Source organism: Otolemur garnettii, unplaced genomic scaffold (genome assembly GCF_000181295.1).
Source record: "Otolemur garnettii isolate 467f Iridium unplaced genomic scaffold, OtoGar3 scaffold00060, whole genome shotgun sequence".
Classification (NCBI taxonomy): Eukaryota; Metazoa; Chordata; class Mammalia; order Primates; family Galagidae; genus Otolemur; species Otolemur garnettii.
In genome coordinates, this window is record NW_003852455.1 from 10,784,189 (window position 1) to 10,802,503 (window position 18,315).

The 18,315-nt window shown below is 38.3% G+C and overlaps 1 protein-coding gene across 10 annotated transcripts in view; it reads left to right on the plus strand.

Moving 5' to 3' along the window:
* Positions 1 to 6: 6 nt before the first annotated feature.
* IGF2BP2 (insulin like growth factor 2 mRNA binding protein 2) overlaps positions 7 to 18,315 on the plus strand; it is a 237,356-nt gene continuing 219,047 nt past the window's right edge. For 4 of the 10 annotated variants that reach the window (XM_003792729.3, XM_012806949.2, XM_023514856.1 and 1 more), the window contains exons 1-2: positions 71 to 248; positions 1,808 to 1,868. In XM_003792729.3, the coding sequence (XP_003792777.1) occupies positions 71 to 248; positions 1,808 to 1,868 (239 nt within the window). Of the gene's footprint in view, positions 249 to 1,807; positions 1,869 to 3,864; positions 3,980 to 18,315 lie in introns of those variants that run through there. The other 6 variants (XM_012806952.1, XM_012806950.2, XM_012806951.2 and 3 more) reach the window with 3 other exon arrangements.

The following is an 18,315-nucleotide window of genomic DNA, read 5'->3' on the forward strand; positions in this document are numbered from 1 at the left end:
GGGCAGCGGAGGAGGCGAGGAGCGCCGGGTACCGGGCCGGGGGAGCCGCGGGCTCTCGGGGAAGAGACGGATGATGAACAAGCTTTACATCGGGAACCTGAGCCCCGCCGTCACCGCCGACGACCTCCGCCAGCTCTTCGGGGACAGGAAGCTGCCCCTGGCGGGACAGGTCCTGCTCAAGTCCGGCTACGCCTTCGTGGACTACCCCGATCAGAACTGGGCCATCCGCGCCATCGAGACCCTCTCGGGTGAGCACTCAGCGCTGCCTCCTCCCCCGCCTCGCCCGCTCCGGCCGGGACGGCGCCTGCAGGGAGGCCGAGCCCGGCGGGCGGCGCCCGGCGGCGGCTCCCGCGCCCGCACGCTTACTTCCACGCACCGGACCCTCAACTCTCGCCGCCGGCCCGCTCCCGGGACGCCCGCACCCCTCCCCCCACAGCCCCGGACTCACCTCTTACCCTCGGGGCCGCAGTCGTGGGCGCCCCCCTGGGCTGCTCTGAGTGTCCCGAGGCTTGCTCGCTCTTTGGGGACACCCCTGCCTCCCCGGTGCCCCGAGTTGCCCTCCGGACCTTCCCCACCCCCACCCCTTGAGAGTCCCCGTCCCCCCCCTTTCACTGACCTTCTTGTCACCCCCTTTGTCAGGGACCCCTTCCCTCAAATCCAGCATCTTCTTCCTCCCCTGGCCGTACCTTCGCTCTTACAGTGCCTCGTGCCCAGGACCTCTCGCCCTCTGGCGTCCCCTGAGCCGCACTCTCCTTTCAAGCCCCCTCCCCACCTCGCCCCACGGTTCCCCACTTTCGGCACACCCTCGGCGCCACTCTGACGATCCCCTCTGAGGGTCCCCTAACCCCAGGTCTCGCACGACGGCACATCTCCCTCGGTCCTCTTCCGAACCTCAGTCCCTTCTCGCTGGTTTCTCAAGCGCTCCTATTTTTCTCTGAATTTTTTGTCCGATTTTATTGAGAAGAACTCGGGGCCGGGGGCTTTCCGCCGCCCGTCCCCCCGCCTCCCGCTTGGCCAGAAGCACCTTTTTACGAGGTGCCCTGTCTCAACTCGGTGGGGGCCCGGGCTGAGAACCGGGAAAGAGGCGACCGGGGGGCCCGCGAGCGCGCTGGAGCCCAGACGGGAGACGGAGAGCGACACACACACACTCGCGCGCGCGCGCACTCCCCAACTCTCCCTCCCGCACACGCAGCGCTCCGAGCTGCGCTGGCCCCCGGGGCCCGAGCCTGTGCCCCCCGAACCCGGGCCAGGCGGGAGCCCCTTCCCCACGGACGCGTGGGGTGGGGGCGGGGCGGCACCGAGGCCAAGGTGACACCCAGAGGCGGGCAGGGACCGGGCTCTGGCTGCGGCGGACCCCGGGGGGCTTCGGCACGTATACCGTGGGGTATCGGGAGGGGAGGGCAGAGCGGGGAGCGCTGCGGAGTTTTCGGGTGGGGGGGTTAGCGGCAGGGGGAGGTGGGGGGCCGGGAGGAGCACGGGGCCGCGCCAGCCCCGCAGCTTGAGTTTCAAATGAGCTCATCCTTTCAAATTGGCGCCGCTCTTTATTAAATTTCTTTTCCCGGTAATGCCACCCACAGCTATACCTGGGGTCGGATCCGGGCTCGCACCGGTTCCACCTCGTCCTCAGGCGCGGGGCGCCCACCTTTCTTTACTCTGGCACCAAGTTCGTCCAGCTCGAGCCGGGCGGGGGACCCCTGGAGGGCGCCCGAAGGCGGGGCCGGAGCGTAGAGTTCTGTACGTGCCCCTCCTAGCCCCCCGCGGGTTTGATCTGAGCAAGGTTCTGAGTGCTTTAATTTCTGTTTTAAAGGTAAAGTGGAATTGCATGGGAAAATCATGGAAGTTGATTACTCAGTCTCTAAAAAGCTAAGGTAAATATACTTTGCTTAGTTTTTTTGTGTTTGTGATTGGGCTTACGTGTAAGTAAAAAACATACACTCAGCTTTTAAAAACGTACTTTTAATATTTGTTTTTAAAAAGACGTTTGTTAGTGGAGATAAATAGTTTAAAAGTTGCATTTTTTACTTTCATTATATAAGGTGTTTACTATACTTAGAAAATATCTGGTGCAAATTGGGGATCGGTTTGGCGAACACTTGCTGTGCTCAGTTCACTAGGACCAACTTGTTTATCAAAAGCTGCCTCCCACCCCCCAGTCCCATCCTACCCCCAGCAGAATGACAGCAAATGCTTGTTAAGACTTCCTGTGAGATGCTGAGAATAAATATTTACTCTTTAAGCTAAATTGCTTAACTAAACTTAGCAATTAACTACTTTTCTTTTTTAGATAGTTTAATGTTGAATAATATTAATAAAAAATAATTTAGTACGGAGTCAGTATTTTGCATAGCATTCTGAATAAGTAGGTTGTTTGGATTGCATGGTAGTTAAAAGCCAGACTTTTTAAAAAAGTCGCTGAGACTACTGGGTATTGCTTGTGAGCATTTTGTTGTTGTTCTTGTTGTTGTTGCTTGTAAGAAGTGTTCGGGGCTAAACAAAGATTATTGTGAAATCTATGGTTATATTTAAGTGCACTGTTGTTAATGAAGGAGTAACAAGTTTTGTGGAGGTTGGATTTCTCCACAGTGATTTGCTAACATGAGAAATATCTGTCTGTGAGGAGAGAATGAGGGAGAACATCTTTAAAGTTTATTGTGGACTTAAATTGGGGCTCTTTATTACTCATTCTAAATTTTTTTTCTTCTGCTGTTTAGTTTATATCCCATTCACATACATTTCTTCACCATTAGTCATTAAGTAGCTGAATTGGGCAGGCTAAGTGAAGTTTTTGATTTACCACCTATATAATTTGTGATAGTCCACAGTATGGTTTCTTGATTTTTGCCAGAATTGAATAGATTTTAAAACGAACTACTCTAATTTTATAAATGCTTAGATGCGTTTGTTGAAGGGATTTTTAAAAATTGTGTGGACATTTTCAGATGTATTTTAATTTAAGCAACAATATCTTTTGTTTACAAATGACTCTGGCATATCAGAAAACTACTTAGAAGCAGAGTAGAACATAAACAAAGAATTATGTGCTGTTTCATGTATAATAAGCGAGTTCTTTTCTCTGTTGGAAAACATGCAGTGTGTAACTAATTGGTTTTCAATATAGTAGTCTAAATTTGTATACTTTAATACTTTTTCACTTGAGAAATCTAAGTTGAAGCTTTCTGATACATTAAGTATTTATTGCAAATTTAATCACTCATCTCACAACACTTGAAAGCTTGGTGAATATTTTGAACAATGTTTGAAAAAACACTAAAATATTTAATGAATTCTGTATAAATGTTTAATTCTGTTGGCTGGATAGCTGTTATGAATCCATTTGGGGATTATAATTAGTAAAAATCAGTAAAATTTTAACTTGGATGAGTTGATGTCTCATTTCATATTGCAATGTACATTATTTAATTTTGCAATATAAATGAAATATTAATATATCTAAAGTTAAAACTTCTTATAAAATATACTATTTCTTAACTGTTTTCTTTAAAAATGCAATTTATTTGCTATTAGCTGGAATGTCACTTCAGTAATTTTGTTCTGTTTATATAAGAGTTCAGAAATAAGTATGCCCCAAGGTTTTAGTATAAATTAAATAAAGAGCAATCTAGGATTTATACAACCCTATTCAGTACATGATTTCTTTGAACATGTGGGCGATATGAAATACCCAGGAGGTAGATTAAAATGTGCTGTGTATGATTCACTACACTGAAGATATTTAACATTCCAAATGTATGCATAAGCTGCTGCTGTAGAAGTTGCATCATTTCTGATTGGATGGTTTTAATCTTTTTTTCCTTTTCTTTATTAGTTTAAAATGTAGAACTTAGCTACTTGCACTGCAGGCTAAGGGAGAGATAGCTAATGACTGGTATTGTGTACTAAGATCAGACTCTTGGGATGAGGCAGCTTGTATGTTCTCATGTACTGGACACCATAACGCTGGTAGCTTACAAAAACCAGGGTGCTGTGACATTTGAAACTGAAGCTTTTATGTTATATTGTGACTGTTTTGGTGTTCTTCTGTTGTATTTCTGTGAAAATTAACAAGTTATAAGTAAATTTGTCAGTGTTAAGTCAATTTTATACATGGTTTTTGTATTAGTTGAAGTGAAAATGTGAAGAAAACAGTTCATCCTCATTACTTGCTTACATAAAAATCATTCAGCAGTTGAGCACTAGTTTTCTTTATGGTGTACTGATTTGATTTCTCAAGAATCAGTTTGATGTCTATAACCCAAATAGATTTTTAAAAGCTAATGATAGTTTGGGAGGAGATGTTTTTATCTTGAGTTATGAAATTATTGGCATGCTGTGTGCTTACCAATTGGATCTTTTGTTAAATATTCTAGCATCATTTTATATGTGCTATTGTAGTAGACAGGCTAGATACCGTTATGTTCTTAGGGTCATCAGTAGTAGAAAACTCATCATGGGTTTCATTCTTATTAAATGTAAATTACTGTAATATGAGCCATGCACAAAGCATTTATGAGTATTTCTTTTACTTTCTAAGTTGGTTTCAGGGTCTGTTGAATAAAAATCCTTGGATCTTTTATTTTTCTATTCATATTTCTTGGTAGTATATATGGTTGAAAGTTTATTATAGAAAAAAACTGGTAAGCTTCAGAATGCTGGTAAAAGTTGTGCGAATTTCCTTGACAGAAATTTCATTTTTGGTGTTGATGAAAGTTTACTTTAAAAATTATGTAATAGATACACACGTATATTGCATGAATCGTTTTAAGCTAAGATATATGCTAACTTGAATGTGTTTTTGTATCCCTAAAGTTGAATGATTCTATGAGAAACAAAACTTTGAAAAATTTAATTTCTGCCTACTTCTAGGAAGTAACTAAGTGGTACTAGATCTTCTTCCACTGAGATGGTGTGAATACTATGAGATAGTGTAGGAAAAAGCTATGAATTTGTCTTTCATGAGTTAAAAATCAGTAATTGTGTTCTCTCCAATGCAAATGAATTTGGTCTCCTATAGGAATGTTAAAGAAAACAGTATCTCAATTGTATTTTGCTTGTATGTACTACATTGTGTATAGTTGAATTAAATACCAAAAAGGGGAAAAAAAAAACCCACCCAACCTCAAGTCCTCCCTGCAACAAAGGCTTTTGCTGCATCAATTTTTAATTTTCTAGAAACAGAAAAGGCTTTATTAGGTTAAAATCATATGGTAGCCTTCTATTTTAAGAACCTGTTGAATTAGAAATTAATACTTGGGTTTAATTACATAGATTTCATGTGTGGATATAATGTATGTTAATATAAAATATATGATATCACTATTAGGTTGCTTTTGATTTGGCTTTGGAGTTGGGCTTTTAGTTTCTCATTTTAAAAAAAGGTTAATTTTTTCGTATGGTTCTTGGTAATACCATAGAGAATTATACATTGTTGTGACTTCTAAGATATGAATATTAGAGTTAAAATAGAAACAATAAAGAGAAAAATTAATTGATAATTTAAATGATGATATAAGTTTAAAATTCTAGTTTATATTTTTCAAAGACAGCTCATTTGATATTTTTGTATTATTAAATATTAAAATCAGGGAAATCTACAAAATCAGGTTTTGTTTTGCTTGATTTTCCAAGTCACCAAATATATATCAATTTTAAATTGTAGTGTAACAATTTATAAAAGTATTTAATGGCTAAAACACTTGCACATTCATTCTAAAAGGTGATTTGGTGATATGTAGCACATTTACCAAATTGTCCTTTGTAATAATAATAATAATCTTTCCTTGTACTTATAGCTGGGTATAAGATGACCAATAAGAGGTAGTCTGAGAGGTTTGTTTTTTTTATTATGTTAACCTGAGATATCACTTTAGTAGAGAGAAAATGAAAGGAGATTAGTAATATTTGTACAAAGCCTTTTATACATAATGATCTGAAGAGTAATACATTTTCTTTAAGGGGAAATGCTTTTAACTTTAAAATATTTCTTTAAAAAGACATTAGAAGATTTAGAACTAGTTGGATATCAAAAGTAGTATTTCACTATTATTTTGAGTAAACAAATATGGCTTTTAGAGGGGGGAGATTGCTCTATATTTTTAAGTATTGGATGGCAGAAATGTACATGATGTTAAATTGTGCATAGTAGGATAGTAAGTTGGGCACATTTATTAGAAGTCCTCAGAGCTATGAAAAACAGATTTCTACAGAAACTATTTATACATAGTTGATACTTTCAAACTTTATAAATATTTGCTGTCTACAGCTGAATCGTTGTTAATGAAACCCTCAAAATGAGCAATTGGTCACAGTTGCTAGAGGATATTATTTGAGCTGTTTCATCTCTCTGATGGGGTGTGTGCTGTGCAAGTGTGTGTCTGTATTTTGGGGAGAGGGACAGTAGTTACAGACAGGTGGTTTCAAGAGTAGAACAGGAGCAGATGTTTAATTGACCAGCAGCTGCTGTGGATATCAGTCCTGAAAAGACTAATGAAAATTGCTAGGTGATTGAAACTTGTGGCAAAGGAATCAAATGCAATGATACTTGCCTTGAGTGATGCATAACTCTTATAGGTGATTAACGTTGTGGTGAAAGCAAAGTCACAGGCACCTGCAAGTGACTTTTTCAGTGAGCATGCTACTGAAAGGATCATCCAGTGCAAAACTACTCTCCATCTTTTTGGCTTGGATGTCCCCTCTCACAACTGATTCTATGAAGGCTTTGATGCCACTTTTTAAGTATTAGAAAATTTAGGATTTGAAATGTGCATTTTCATTTACAAATTCTATACTTTGAAAGGCAGTATAGTATTTTGCCTGGCACAACTACTCTGAATGAATCAGTGTCATTAGGAGAATATTGGCTGTTTAAAAGTTGAATTATAAATTTCACAATACATTTTTAAAAATTATAGTTAAACACTGTGCTAAATTGTCTTTAGTGTTTTTATTGCTGTTAGAGAGTAGTGGGGCTTGGCTAAATCAATTTTTAAAAAATTGAATCTCTAAAACTTTTAGTCAAAAGCATAATCTCTCAAAAACTATCTTCTTAATTGAGGGATGGAAGAGTTCTCATGTAACAAAATATGCCCAAATAATTCATTAGTCAAGTTTTTTCCTTCTTACACTCAAATTCAAGTTCAGATTAGAGTAGTCATTCGAAGCAATATTATTGAACAAGTAATAGCAAATAAACAACAAACACTTTCCAGTAAAGATATGTCTTTATCCTATTTATTACCATTAAAACATTTTAAATCTTTTACTTTATAATTTGAATTCATGCTCACAAAGTTATAATTTTCATTTGGTGGCATGGACTGTATGGGTTCTATTTTGGGTAGCAAAATTGCAGAGTGCTCAGAGCATTATTTTTAAGGTTTTACTTTTCCTGTTTTGATCATGGACTTTAGTCTTGTGTCTCCATAAAATAGTGAAGGAAATTATTTTCTTTTTAGAAAACTTCCAATTCTGTTGCTTGGCTGCCAAAATTGAGGGGGAATAGACTATATATCTTTAATTTGCTTTAGAGTTTGGCATATTGAGATAAAATAAGTAGACCAGCAAAAGTGGATGCTTTTGCATTAATAGGAGGCAATCAAATCCAAAAACTAACCCTTTTCCATCACTTAATAGTTACATTTCTCCTCTCCCCAAGCCTCTGGTTTCAACAAATAATGAGGATGCATTTTTGAGATACATTTTCTTTGTTTATTCCAGGTTTCCTGATTATTTATCTGTTCTGCATCTTATTTCTTAAAATTAGAACATTTAATTAGCATTTTCCCATTCTGTTTAATATCAAAGATATTTTATAAATAAATTAGATATTTTAACAAGTCCAATAAATGAAAATTAAAAATTCTGATGCATGTTTTCAAATTTCTAATATTTACCCATATCATGAGATATGTACCTAATGACCAGGAAAACTATGGATCATTTCAATTAGAGTGCTATTTTCAGTTTTTCTTACTGTCATATAATTAATATGTTCCCAAGGTACGAATTTGCCTTAGTGAGAAGCTTGAATTTTTTAAATTTTTATTCTAAATGTGATCAAAAAGGTTGTTTCATAACTCCATGTGTTGATATGTAAATAATACTCGTAGCACTGTCCCTGGGAGATGTATTTTTATGTGCCTACATCGTATATTCATATAGTACTGGTACTGTTCTAGCCTCTTCCACACAATATTTCATTAATCCAAATAATTATTTTGTGAAGAAAATAGGACAACTGATATTTTCCCTTTTTTCAGATAAAGAAACTTAGTCTTAGAGAAGTTTAATAATTTGCCTAAAGCCACATGACTATTAAGAAGGAGAGACAGAACTTACATCTTCTGACTCTACTCCAACCTTCATTTAATTTTTTAGTTAAAGAAGTCAACTGAAATGATGAAAGGGTGCTATTCAAGAATGATGGAAATATCCAAAAACAAATTTGTGAATTGACACTTTGCAGTGATCTTAACATTGTCCGAATGATCTGTGCTTTGCTATAGGTTTAAAAAAAAGAAAATAGTTAGAAACAAACAGGTAATTTTCAAAGCAGCATTACCTTTTCCTATCTCCATGTTTGCCTACAGACAGAAGTGGGGAGTATACCTGGGCCCATTGTATTTTTGTTGTCATTACGTTGCTTTTTTCAGGGGTTGCATTCCTTGTGTTGTGAAATAGGGCATTGCCAAAATAGACGTTTCTCTCAGCATCTGAGCCACACAGATTAGGCAGTGAGGCATAGCCCAGGTCAAGACTGTGCCATGTGGTAAATGAAAGTGTTGTTCAGGGAATCAGTTGGGTGGGTTCTTCACAGGTTTCAGCTAGCCCACAGGGGGGAGGTCAGGACTGTGTTGTGGTTTTAGTGTTTCCCTGGTAAGGAACTGCCATCTTTCCCCAGATTGCCCCAGAGGTAGCATCTTTCTCTGCTTTACTTTCTGTACCAAATAAGGTCTTTGGCTTGTCCTGTGAGTATGGTGTGTTAATAGGGACAGTATTCATAAAGTTTTCAGAGTTGTTCACTAATGATACAATCACTCAAATGTATGTTAAATAACTAAGTATGTAAAGTATAGTTCATTTCCCCTCCATTGTAAATTGTTCCTGTATTTATCTTCTCGTTTCCTTTAAATGTTGTGGACTGTATTTATGGTGGTGGAGGAAAGGAAGGAGGAATTATGAAGTAAAAAAAAAAAGGTGAAAGAAGCTTATTCCCAACTTTCCAAGGATTTCTTCAAGTTAGTATAGCATGAGTAGGATATTGCATTTTCCATGCAATTCTGACCCAAAAGTTTGGAGAAAGGAGGAAAGGTAATTAATACTGAGTAGCTGCTATGTGCTAACGCACTGGACTCGGCCTTCTAGTCCTTCTATTTTATCCTCCCAACGGCCCAGAGTGAGCCTATATTTAATCTAAGGACAGGGCTAGGAAGCTTCAGTCTCCTAAACAGTTCTTCCTTTGACCAAAACTACTTCAAAAAGGCAGTGGCCATATTATCCTTGTTGTCTTATCGAAATTGAATATAGCAACATCACCCTAGCAATAAATAGGAACTTGTGATAATGTAGTTTTGTATATTATTTCTAACTCAGAATAAGATTAAAAATTTGCATAATATACAACAGATACGCTTAGAAAGGTAAGAGTCTAGTTCATTATATCTTTAATGTACTTGACAAAAAAATGAAAAGAGTTATAATCTGAAGGAACTTTCTTGAAGTAGTCCTATATAGTAGAGACATTTGTAATCATACTAAGAGAAAAAGGTGTTTAAAAAAATCTTCATGGTTGATATTTAAGTGTAAAAACCATATATTTATTCAGTGTGGGAGGAAGGTCTATATTTTAGGTCTTGGGCCCAGATTATTTTTTTCTCAAATCCAAAAAAAAAAAAAAAAAAAGCTTAAGCTTTTTTGTTAAGTTCTAGAACCTTGCCGAGAGTTTGGTGTGCTTTTATTTTTTTATATATATTTTTAAAAATGTCTATGGTTTAGAGAAAGAAAATAATGGAATTTTTGCAAATTAGTTTTTATATAATGGTTCATCTTAGGAATGTCAGAAAATTTTAAACCTTTTGATACATGAAAAGCTCAGTGAAAGTACAGAGAGTAGAAAGATTGATAGGATCTTTTTTTTTTGCAGTTTTTGGCCAGGGCCAGGTTTCAATCTGCCACCTCTGGTATATGGGGCTGGTGCCCTACTCCTTTGAGCCACAGGCACCACCCATAGGAACTTTTGGATATAATATTCAAGCATCTTATGCACTTTGACTATTTTTTGTTTAGTAATATGGGACATAAGATATAGTTATACTACCAATGAAATGAGATACATAAGAGGTTGCTCCTAGACAGAAAATTGATGCTTTTTTGATAAGAACATACCTTTATAAAATTTATGCTATAAAATAATTACTTCTCTCAATCAAGAACTTATAATTGAGCTTAAAATAGTACCAGAAAAGGCATTTTGTTGCAATGCTATATCTTTCTCTTTGAAAAACAAAGGAAAAATTGAGTGATCATGCTGTAGGTAGGTTAATCTTATACCAGTTTATGAAGTAGAGTATATTTTTAAAAAGTGCATGTGAGGATAAGCTATATAGTTTTTACTATATACAGACCTTTTACTTTAGTTTCTCCTATTCTTTGTAATTTAAACAATGTGTACTTTGAAATTTCAGTGGATGTTTTTCTTCGTCATTGTATGGATAAGGTTTCGAAGTGAAATATTTGTGTCTCTTTATTTGAAATAGTTGGGTATAGATGAATAGAAGCAGATTAACAGTGGAAAAGTGCAGTTTGGCCTCTTCAGTTATTAAGGGAGGGAGGGAGATGGGGAGGAAAGAGACGGCCATAGAGGCATAGGTGACAGAACCAAGTCGAGCTCTCTATAATTCTGGAGTATGTGGGAAAGATGAGTCCTAGATGATAGTGTGTGGAAGATAAGTGATTCCAATGGCAGCAACAGGAATGGGAATCTCACACAACTTGTTCTTTTTTTTGACATTTGAAAACTCTCTGAGTATGTGGTTGGCCTGCCCCACAAAGGATTTTGCATTTCTTTCCCTAAGGCCCTGCACTGGCCACTTCCTCTCCCTCATCCTCCATCCTCTGTGCATTTCCGTGGGATGACTGGGAAGGGCTGGCAGTGCATGCCTGGTGTGTAGGCCTGTCTGCAGCCCCCTTGCCCTCCTAGCCGAGGGTCAGGGACGCTGGGAGGCATGTGTGTGCTTGCTCAATGTGTTGGAATGTATGGGTTCTGTGGCATAGGCTTACTCAGAATGTGCAGCCGACACACATGCTTCCATGGTGTGGAGGTCAGACTTCGTAGGCTTTTTGTAAATGGTTGAAAATTTGGGAAGGAATTTCTCACGGCTGAAAGTTTAGGTTCCTCCAGAAGTATAATTGTTATTCTTTGTAAAGGGAAAACATCTTCCTTATTTTTTAAACCATTGAAGGATAAAAAAAAATTTTGCCGATGCATAAATAATCTGGCCTTTCTCCTGGATTCAGCTGCACTCTTTTTCCTTTTCTCTTCAAACTGATAATGATGTCTTCAAGTCATGGGTGCTGGTTTTGTAAACTAAGCCTTTTAAAATGCCTTGAGTTGTGCCACCACTAATGATGATGAAACCAAGGATCTTTAGAAACCAGATTTTAAGGTTGGGTATTTAAAAATACAGAATTTATTCTCCCTTTTAAGGAATAAAGAACAAAATACTAATCGCTTAATATTTTAATTTTTTTAGCTTTTAATTTAAAGATTTTACTATTTTTAAAATCTTTGCACAATTGTCACAGAATATTTGAGATCACAAAGGTTCTGGTTGCTCAATTACTTGAATTAAAGAAGGTAGAGATAGATTTAGGTTTATAAAGTAGGTAAGTTGGAAAGGCATTTTGTTTGAAGGGTTATAAAGGACCAGGAATAGGTGGGTTGTTTTAGTGTAATTATTTCTGCATCAGGAGGGTTTTGCCAGGGAAGAGTTAGGTTCATTGATTTGTGTAGATATTGAAATTGATTGCTGGCTTTAGTTCATATGTATTGATTGTGGTCAAGGTGCTAATACCTACCTTAAAAATTTCTAGGCCAAAGTAATGTCTTTTATTCCCCATGACAGTATTTTTTAACACTATTCTGCAGAGGCTTAGGATTCCAAGGAGATGTCAGATTTATGGGAAGAAGGAATAGATATATGTACACAGGGAAGCCTGGCTTCTTATGCCTGTGCAATCTGAAGCCCGTTGCACTCGTTGTTTTATATGTGGTATTGGAGTTCAGTCTAGGATTTGGTTTAGAAATGGGATTTGCTGCTTTAAAGAAGTGTGTAAATATCCATCCTGCAATAGTATGTAATTCTGAGTGTTGAGTTTGTTCCTTATTTAGGTCTGGCAGACCTGGCAGACCTAAACCCCTTTCTTAAGGAAGGTTTAGAGCTTGCCCTTGTCACTTGTGCATCTGCTTCCTGTGGAATGGCCCTTCATCCCTTGTCACTTTCACTTTAGTAACAAATGCTTGCTTTACCAACTGTGTGCCAGGCCGCTAAATCTACGGATTTTTCTATAATCAACATCATAGAATGTTTGTCCTTCAGAAACTTTCCAGGGAGCTCATTGGCCAGTGATTGCACTCCACCTCTGGCAGAGCCATCAGAGTCGACTGACGTTAAAGAATTATGGCAGAAGGACACAGTACCCATTTGTTCATTGAGAACCAGTTTTTACTTCAGAAAGTCCAAGCAGGTTGGTCTTCCTAGCCCTTCTTTTAAGAAGAGCAGCTCTCCTTTTATCTGTTGTATATGTTGGGGTTTTGTAAACATGGGTGACTTTCAAAACATTTTCAACTAGGCAGACTGGATGCCCACAATTCAGACACAAGACATGAGCCAGTACACTCTGATACATACTTTCTCAGTATCAGTTCTACGTACATGATTTTTGTTTAAAAATAGGGTATTACTTTAAAACAATGAAAATACTGTTCTCTCAATACTTTCTTAACTCCATGGCCAAGGACTCTTGGGAAGTCTTGAAAGACCTTGGAATTTGGCTTCTGTGTTGTTTAAAGAGCCCCGTGGGGGTTCTTATGTCCAGCCAGAGAGAGACCCCACTCAGTTCTGCTCCCTGTCCCTGTGTTCCATCACTCTAATTTCCAGCAGACTGGTCTTAAAGATGGATGATTTTGTATCATGCACCTAACTTTTGTAATAAGATTGTTATAGGAGATCACCATATGTTTTCAGGAGTCCTTGCTCAGATGCCTGCAGGGCTGATATCTGCAGAGAACATGAGTAGGTGGTGACGAGGGGCCTGGGGACTGCAGGAGGGACAGCTGTCCATCAGCTCCAGCCAACTGCTACCACTCAAAATGTGGGGCCAGTGTTCCCAAATCTGATTGTTCAAGAGAAATTGGAAGTCAAGAAGTTCTTACGTTAAATTTCCAAAGTTTTAAATATTGGCAACAATTCAAAAAAAATTTAAGACACTGTGAATATCAGAACAGATATAGCTGTGTGTTAAGTCTGGCTCATAGATTACCAGTTTATAGTCTGTGCCACGTGAAAATCTGCATCTTCTACAAAATGTTGAAGACACTATCCATTGTGTTTAGTATCTCTTACACTTAAGCTTGTTTCTCTGAGAGGAAAAGCCCATCTCTTGATAAACTGGATGAACTAGTACATCTCTTATCTAATGATACTAGCTATTTAAAAGCTCTAAATTAAGTTAGGTCTCAGTTGCAGCAACCATCTTTCAGCGAGTTTTGTGGAATAATTATTTCCTCCATTATAAAATACCTTATATTTTTATCTTTATGTAATGATCTTGACTATACATATGCTAAATACATGGCAGTCTTTTAAATTTATATATATATATGTATAATAGTATTTCATAATACATGTTCATAAAAAAGCCTCCATTTTCATAGAGTTGGAGGAACAAGTTTCTACATCAATCTAAATTACACTCTTTACAAGTAAACAGTAAGCATGTATAGATAACATTTTAAACCCTTTCCTAAGAAAACAGGATCCCTATATGTCTGGTAAACATTTTTGAAATGAGAATTTGAGTTCTGTCTGTTAAATGTGATATAAAGCAAATGGTTTTAAAAGCATAGAGTGTATCAGTAGGAAAATTTGGTGGTGAAAAAATGGTTCTCTAAATATGTTTGAAAAGTGTTTTGGTTCCTGTTGGCACTTTCTTATATTTAAGTTAAGGAAATTGAAGATCATATGGATTCTCCTTCTGGGCCCTGGGTATAGTAAATAATCATTAAGGCTAAACTAAATGAAAACTTGCAGTTGCCTAAGGGACCTGTTCAAAAACCAAAATTAAAAAAAAAAAAAAAAGCCAAAAACTACTCTGACAATTGGAATTAGCATTTTAAAAATGTATCTTTTTTTGTCCTGAAATTTATGTGCATAATGAAATAACTCATTAGTAATCACTATATAATGGTGAGGTTAAAGCATGCGTCTTGGAGAACTTAAGTTAGCAAATACTCTATGGTAGGGCTTAAAAGAGTGATATACAGGAGTCTGGGAATTCAGGATTTTATTTGACTCCCCTCATTTTTGATAGATCCAATGATTCCACAAAGAATAGCCAAGTCCATTTTTTGGATTAGTCTTTTAAATTTTTTTTTTTTTTTTTTAGAGGCAAAGTTTTACTATGTGGCCCTCAGTAGAGTGCTGTGGAGTCACAGCTCACAGCAACCTCCAACTCCTGGGCTTAGGTGATTCTCTTGCCTCAGCTTTAAAAATTTTGAAGTTGTAAGGGAGTTGGGTCTTGACTTGTTTTTTTGTTTGTTTGTTTTAATTTCCACAGCTGCATCTTGAATGCTTTGAATAGTGGAAATGGCTGCTCATTAAATATTTTTGAATAAATTAATTAAAATAAAAGCTATAATATATCATTCATAATTTACTCTTATGTCTTTCCTTGTTTTTCTCTTATTTCTCTTCCTTTCTTTTAAACTAGAGGGAAAAAAATAGTTGAAAAAAAAATTTTTTTTTTTTTTTTTGGAGACAGAGTCTCACTATGTTGCCCTCAGTAGAGTATTATGGTATCACAGCTCACAGAAACCTTAAACTCTCAGGCTCAAGCAAGTCTCTTGCCTCCGCCTCCCAAGTAGCTGGGACTACAGGCTCCTGGTTATTTTTTTGTAGCAGTTGTCATTGTTTAGCAGGCCCTGGCAGGGTTCAAACGCACCTGCCTCGGTGTACATGGCCGGTGCCCTAATCATTGAGCTACTGGTGCCAAGCCAAAAGATTTTGTTCTTTTGTGATAGTTTTTTAAACATTTGACTAAATCTTTGACTTAAGTAGAATAAAATCTCTTCATGGGCATTTTAGGTATGAAGGCTCTTTTAAAACCTAAGGTGGGCTGCAAAAAGCAATTGTACAGGGACGCTAAATGGACATTGGAAAGCAGAATTTAATTTAATTTATCTTCTTTAGAGACATAGTCTCACTTTGTTGCCCTCAGTAGAGTGCTGTTGTGTCACAGCTCACAGCAACCTTCAGCTCTTGGGCTTAGGTGATTCTCTTGCCTCAGCCTCGTGAGTAACTGGGACTACAGGTGCCTCCCACAATGCCCAGCTATTTTTTGATTGCAGTTCGGCCAGGGCCGGGTTTGAACCCTCCACCCTCAGTATATGGGGCCAGCCCCCTACTCACTGAGCCACAGGTGCCACCTGGAAAGCAGAATTTTAGATTTGGTAGAACCAGAATAGGTTTTGCAAATCAGTCTTTTTTTTTTTTTCTTTTTTGAGATTAGAGTCTCACTTGTAGTCCTGGGTAGAGTGCTGTGGCATCACACCTCACAGCAACCTCAAACTGTTGGGCTCAAGCGATTCTCTTGTCTCAGCCTCCCCAGTAGCTGGGACTATAGGCATCCAACACAACGTCCGACTAGTTTTAGAGATGGGGTCTCGCTCTTGCCCAGGCTTGTCTTGAACCTGTGAGCTCAGGCAACCCACCCTCCTCAGCCTCCCAAAGTGCTAGGATTACAGGTGTGAGCCACCGTGCCCTGCCTTTTTTTTTTCTTTTTTTTAAATAAAGTAAGGACAGGTTAATTTTCAGAAATATAAGATTTAATATGATTACATGAAAATACAATTTTCACCATAGATAATTCTCTCTGAAACCCAAATTGCATTAAAAATCTATTGGGAATTACAGAACAAAAAATAAAACCCACCAAAACAGCTATTCTCTTTTTGCAATATAATAGATGAATGCAAAAATCAAACAAACTTAAAATATGTTTGCATATGGTAAATTCTGTTTTCCTCCTCTAAGACTCTCGTTCTGTCACCCAGGCCAGAGTGCAGTGGCACCAGCATAGTTCAGATAATTTTTCTGTTTTTTGTAAAGATGGATTCTTAGTATGTTGCCCATGCTAGTCTCAAACTCCTGGCCTTAAGTGATCCTCCCTCCTTGACCTCATAGGCCTGAGCCACTGCACTCAGCTGGCATGTGGTAAATTAAGCAGATAGCACCTAAAGTTACTGAGGAAAAACAAATAAAGACATCCAACAATGACATTTACCAGTGGAAAAGGTGATTAATTTGTACATAACCAAGGAAGTAGCTGATTTTAAATTTTAATTGCAAAGCAAGATGCTGTCATATGTTTTGTGTTAGTCATCTATTAGCAATTTAAAACAAACATGTATTATTTCACACATTTTCTGAGGATTAGGACTATGGCAGCAGTGTAGCTGGGTTGTTCTGGCTAATCATCTTTCGGGAGATTGTAGTTAAGCTGCCAGCTCAAACTGCAGTCATCTGAAGGCTCAGCTGTGGCTGGAAAATTGGCCTCAAAGCTTACTCATGTGGTTGTTAGCTGAAGTCCTCAATTCCTCACAGTATAGGCTTCTCTTAAGATTCAGTCACAACATGACAGCATGCTTTCACTAGGAAATAGAACAAGAGAGCAAGGAAGAGTGACACTACACGGCCTTTTACCACCCAGGTCCTGAGTTCCATGCCCTCATTCTGCCTTAATTTGTTTGTTACACACGAGACACTAAGTCTAGCTCATACTCTATGGCAGGGGTCCTCAAACTTTTTAAACAGGGGGCCAGTTCACTGTCCCTCAGACCATTGGAGGGCCAGACTGTGGGCCCTGGGATGAGTCGGCTGCTAAGCAGGACAGGCAGCGGCTGCAAAAACACCCAGCGGGCCGGATAAATGTCCTAGGTGGGTCGCATGTGGCCCGCGGGCTGTAGTTTGAGGATGCTTGCTCTATGGGAAAGGATCACTTATGGTGAATACTTGGGAGACCAAGATCTTTAGGGTCTGTGTTGATGTTTAGTTATATCAATCAAAAAAAGTCAAAGAGATACTTAGTTAATTTGGGGATTTTACTGAATAATAATATTTCCCCTATGTTAATATTTATAATTAACCTCTTAGAGTAAAACTGGAATTTCTTCTGAAACAACAGTAATAAATATTACTGTCTTCATTTCATAGATTAGAGAACTAAGGCCTATGTTTTTCAGAGTGTCTTAGGCAGGGTTACATTTTTAACCTTCAGCTTTAGTTTTCTTTTTTACCTCTTTCTGTTCTTTCCCCTTGAAGAAGAATTTCAATTACTTGACATTTCATAAAACACAACTTAATTGTTCATTTTCTGCCTTACCCAAAAGAACTGATTTTTTGAATGTCTAATTGAAAATTTTAAAACACAGCTCTTCTAATATCAATAAAGATGTTTGTCCCTTTACTGCCAGCAGCAAGAGTCCTTTTTGCTATTTTTGTAACTGGGTGAGGTCTGATTCCTCTAGAATTGTGCCATACTGCGGTTAGCCATGGTCTACAAGAGGAAAATATATTTACCCTTCTTTAAAATCATTGGTTTTCTAAGAAATATGCCATTTGCTATACCAAATATGAGTAAATCTTTCTCTGGCAAAATACAGTGGTCACTTGGATATCAGGCACAGCCAGTTCTCCCTCCACCTAAAAATATGTTGCCTTGGGCCCACAGATCTTTGATACTTACCTTTGTTATATGTTAGAAAAATATTGCAAACTTTCGTGATGTTACACAAAACTCTTTTCCTTGAAGAAATTTGATAATGTTTTGTATTGTTTCGTGTTGGTTTGGTGTCAGGCATATCCATGTTGATGTTCAGTGATTCATTCTCTATGAACATTCTGCCAGGCTCATGCAAACTTTTTTTTTTTTTTTTTTTGAGACTAGAGCCTCAAGCTGTCTCCTGGGTAGAGTACTGTGGCATCACAGCTTACAGCAACCTCTAACTCCTGGGCTCAAGCGAGTCTCCTGCCTCAGCCTCCC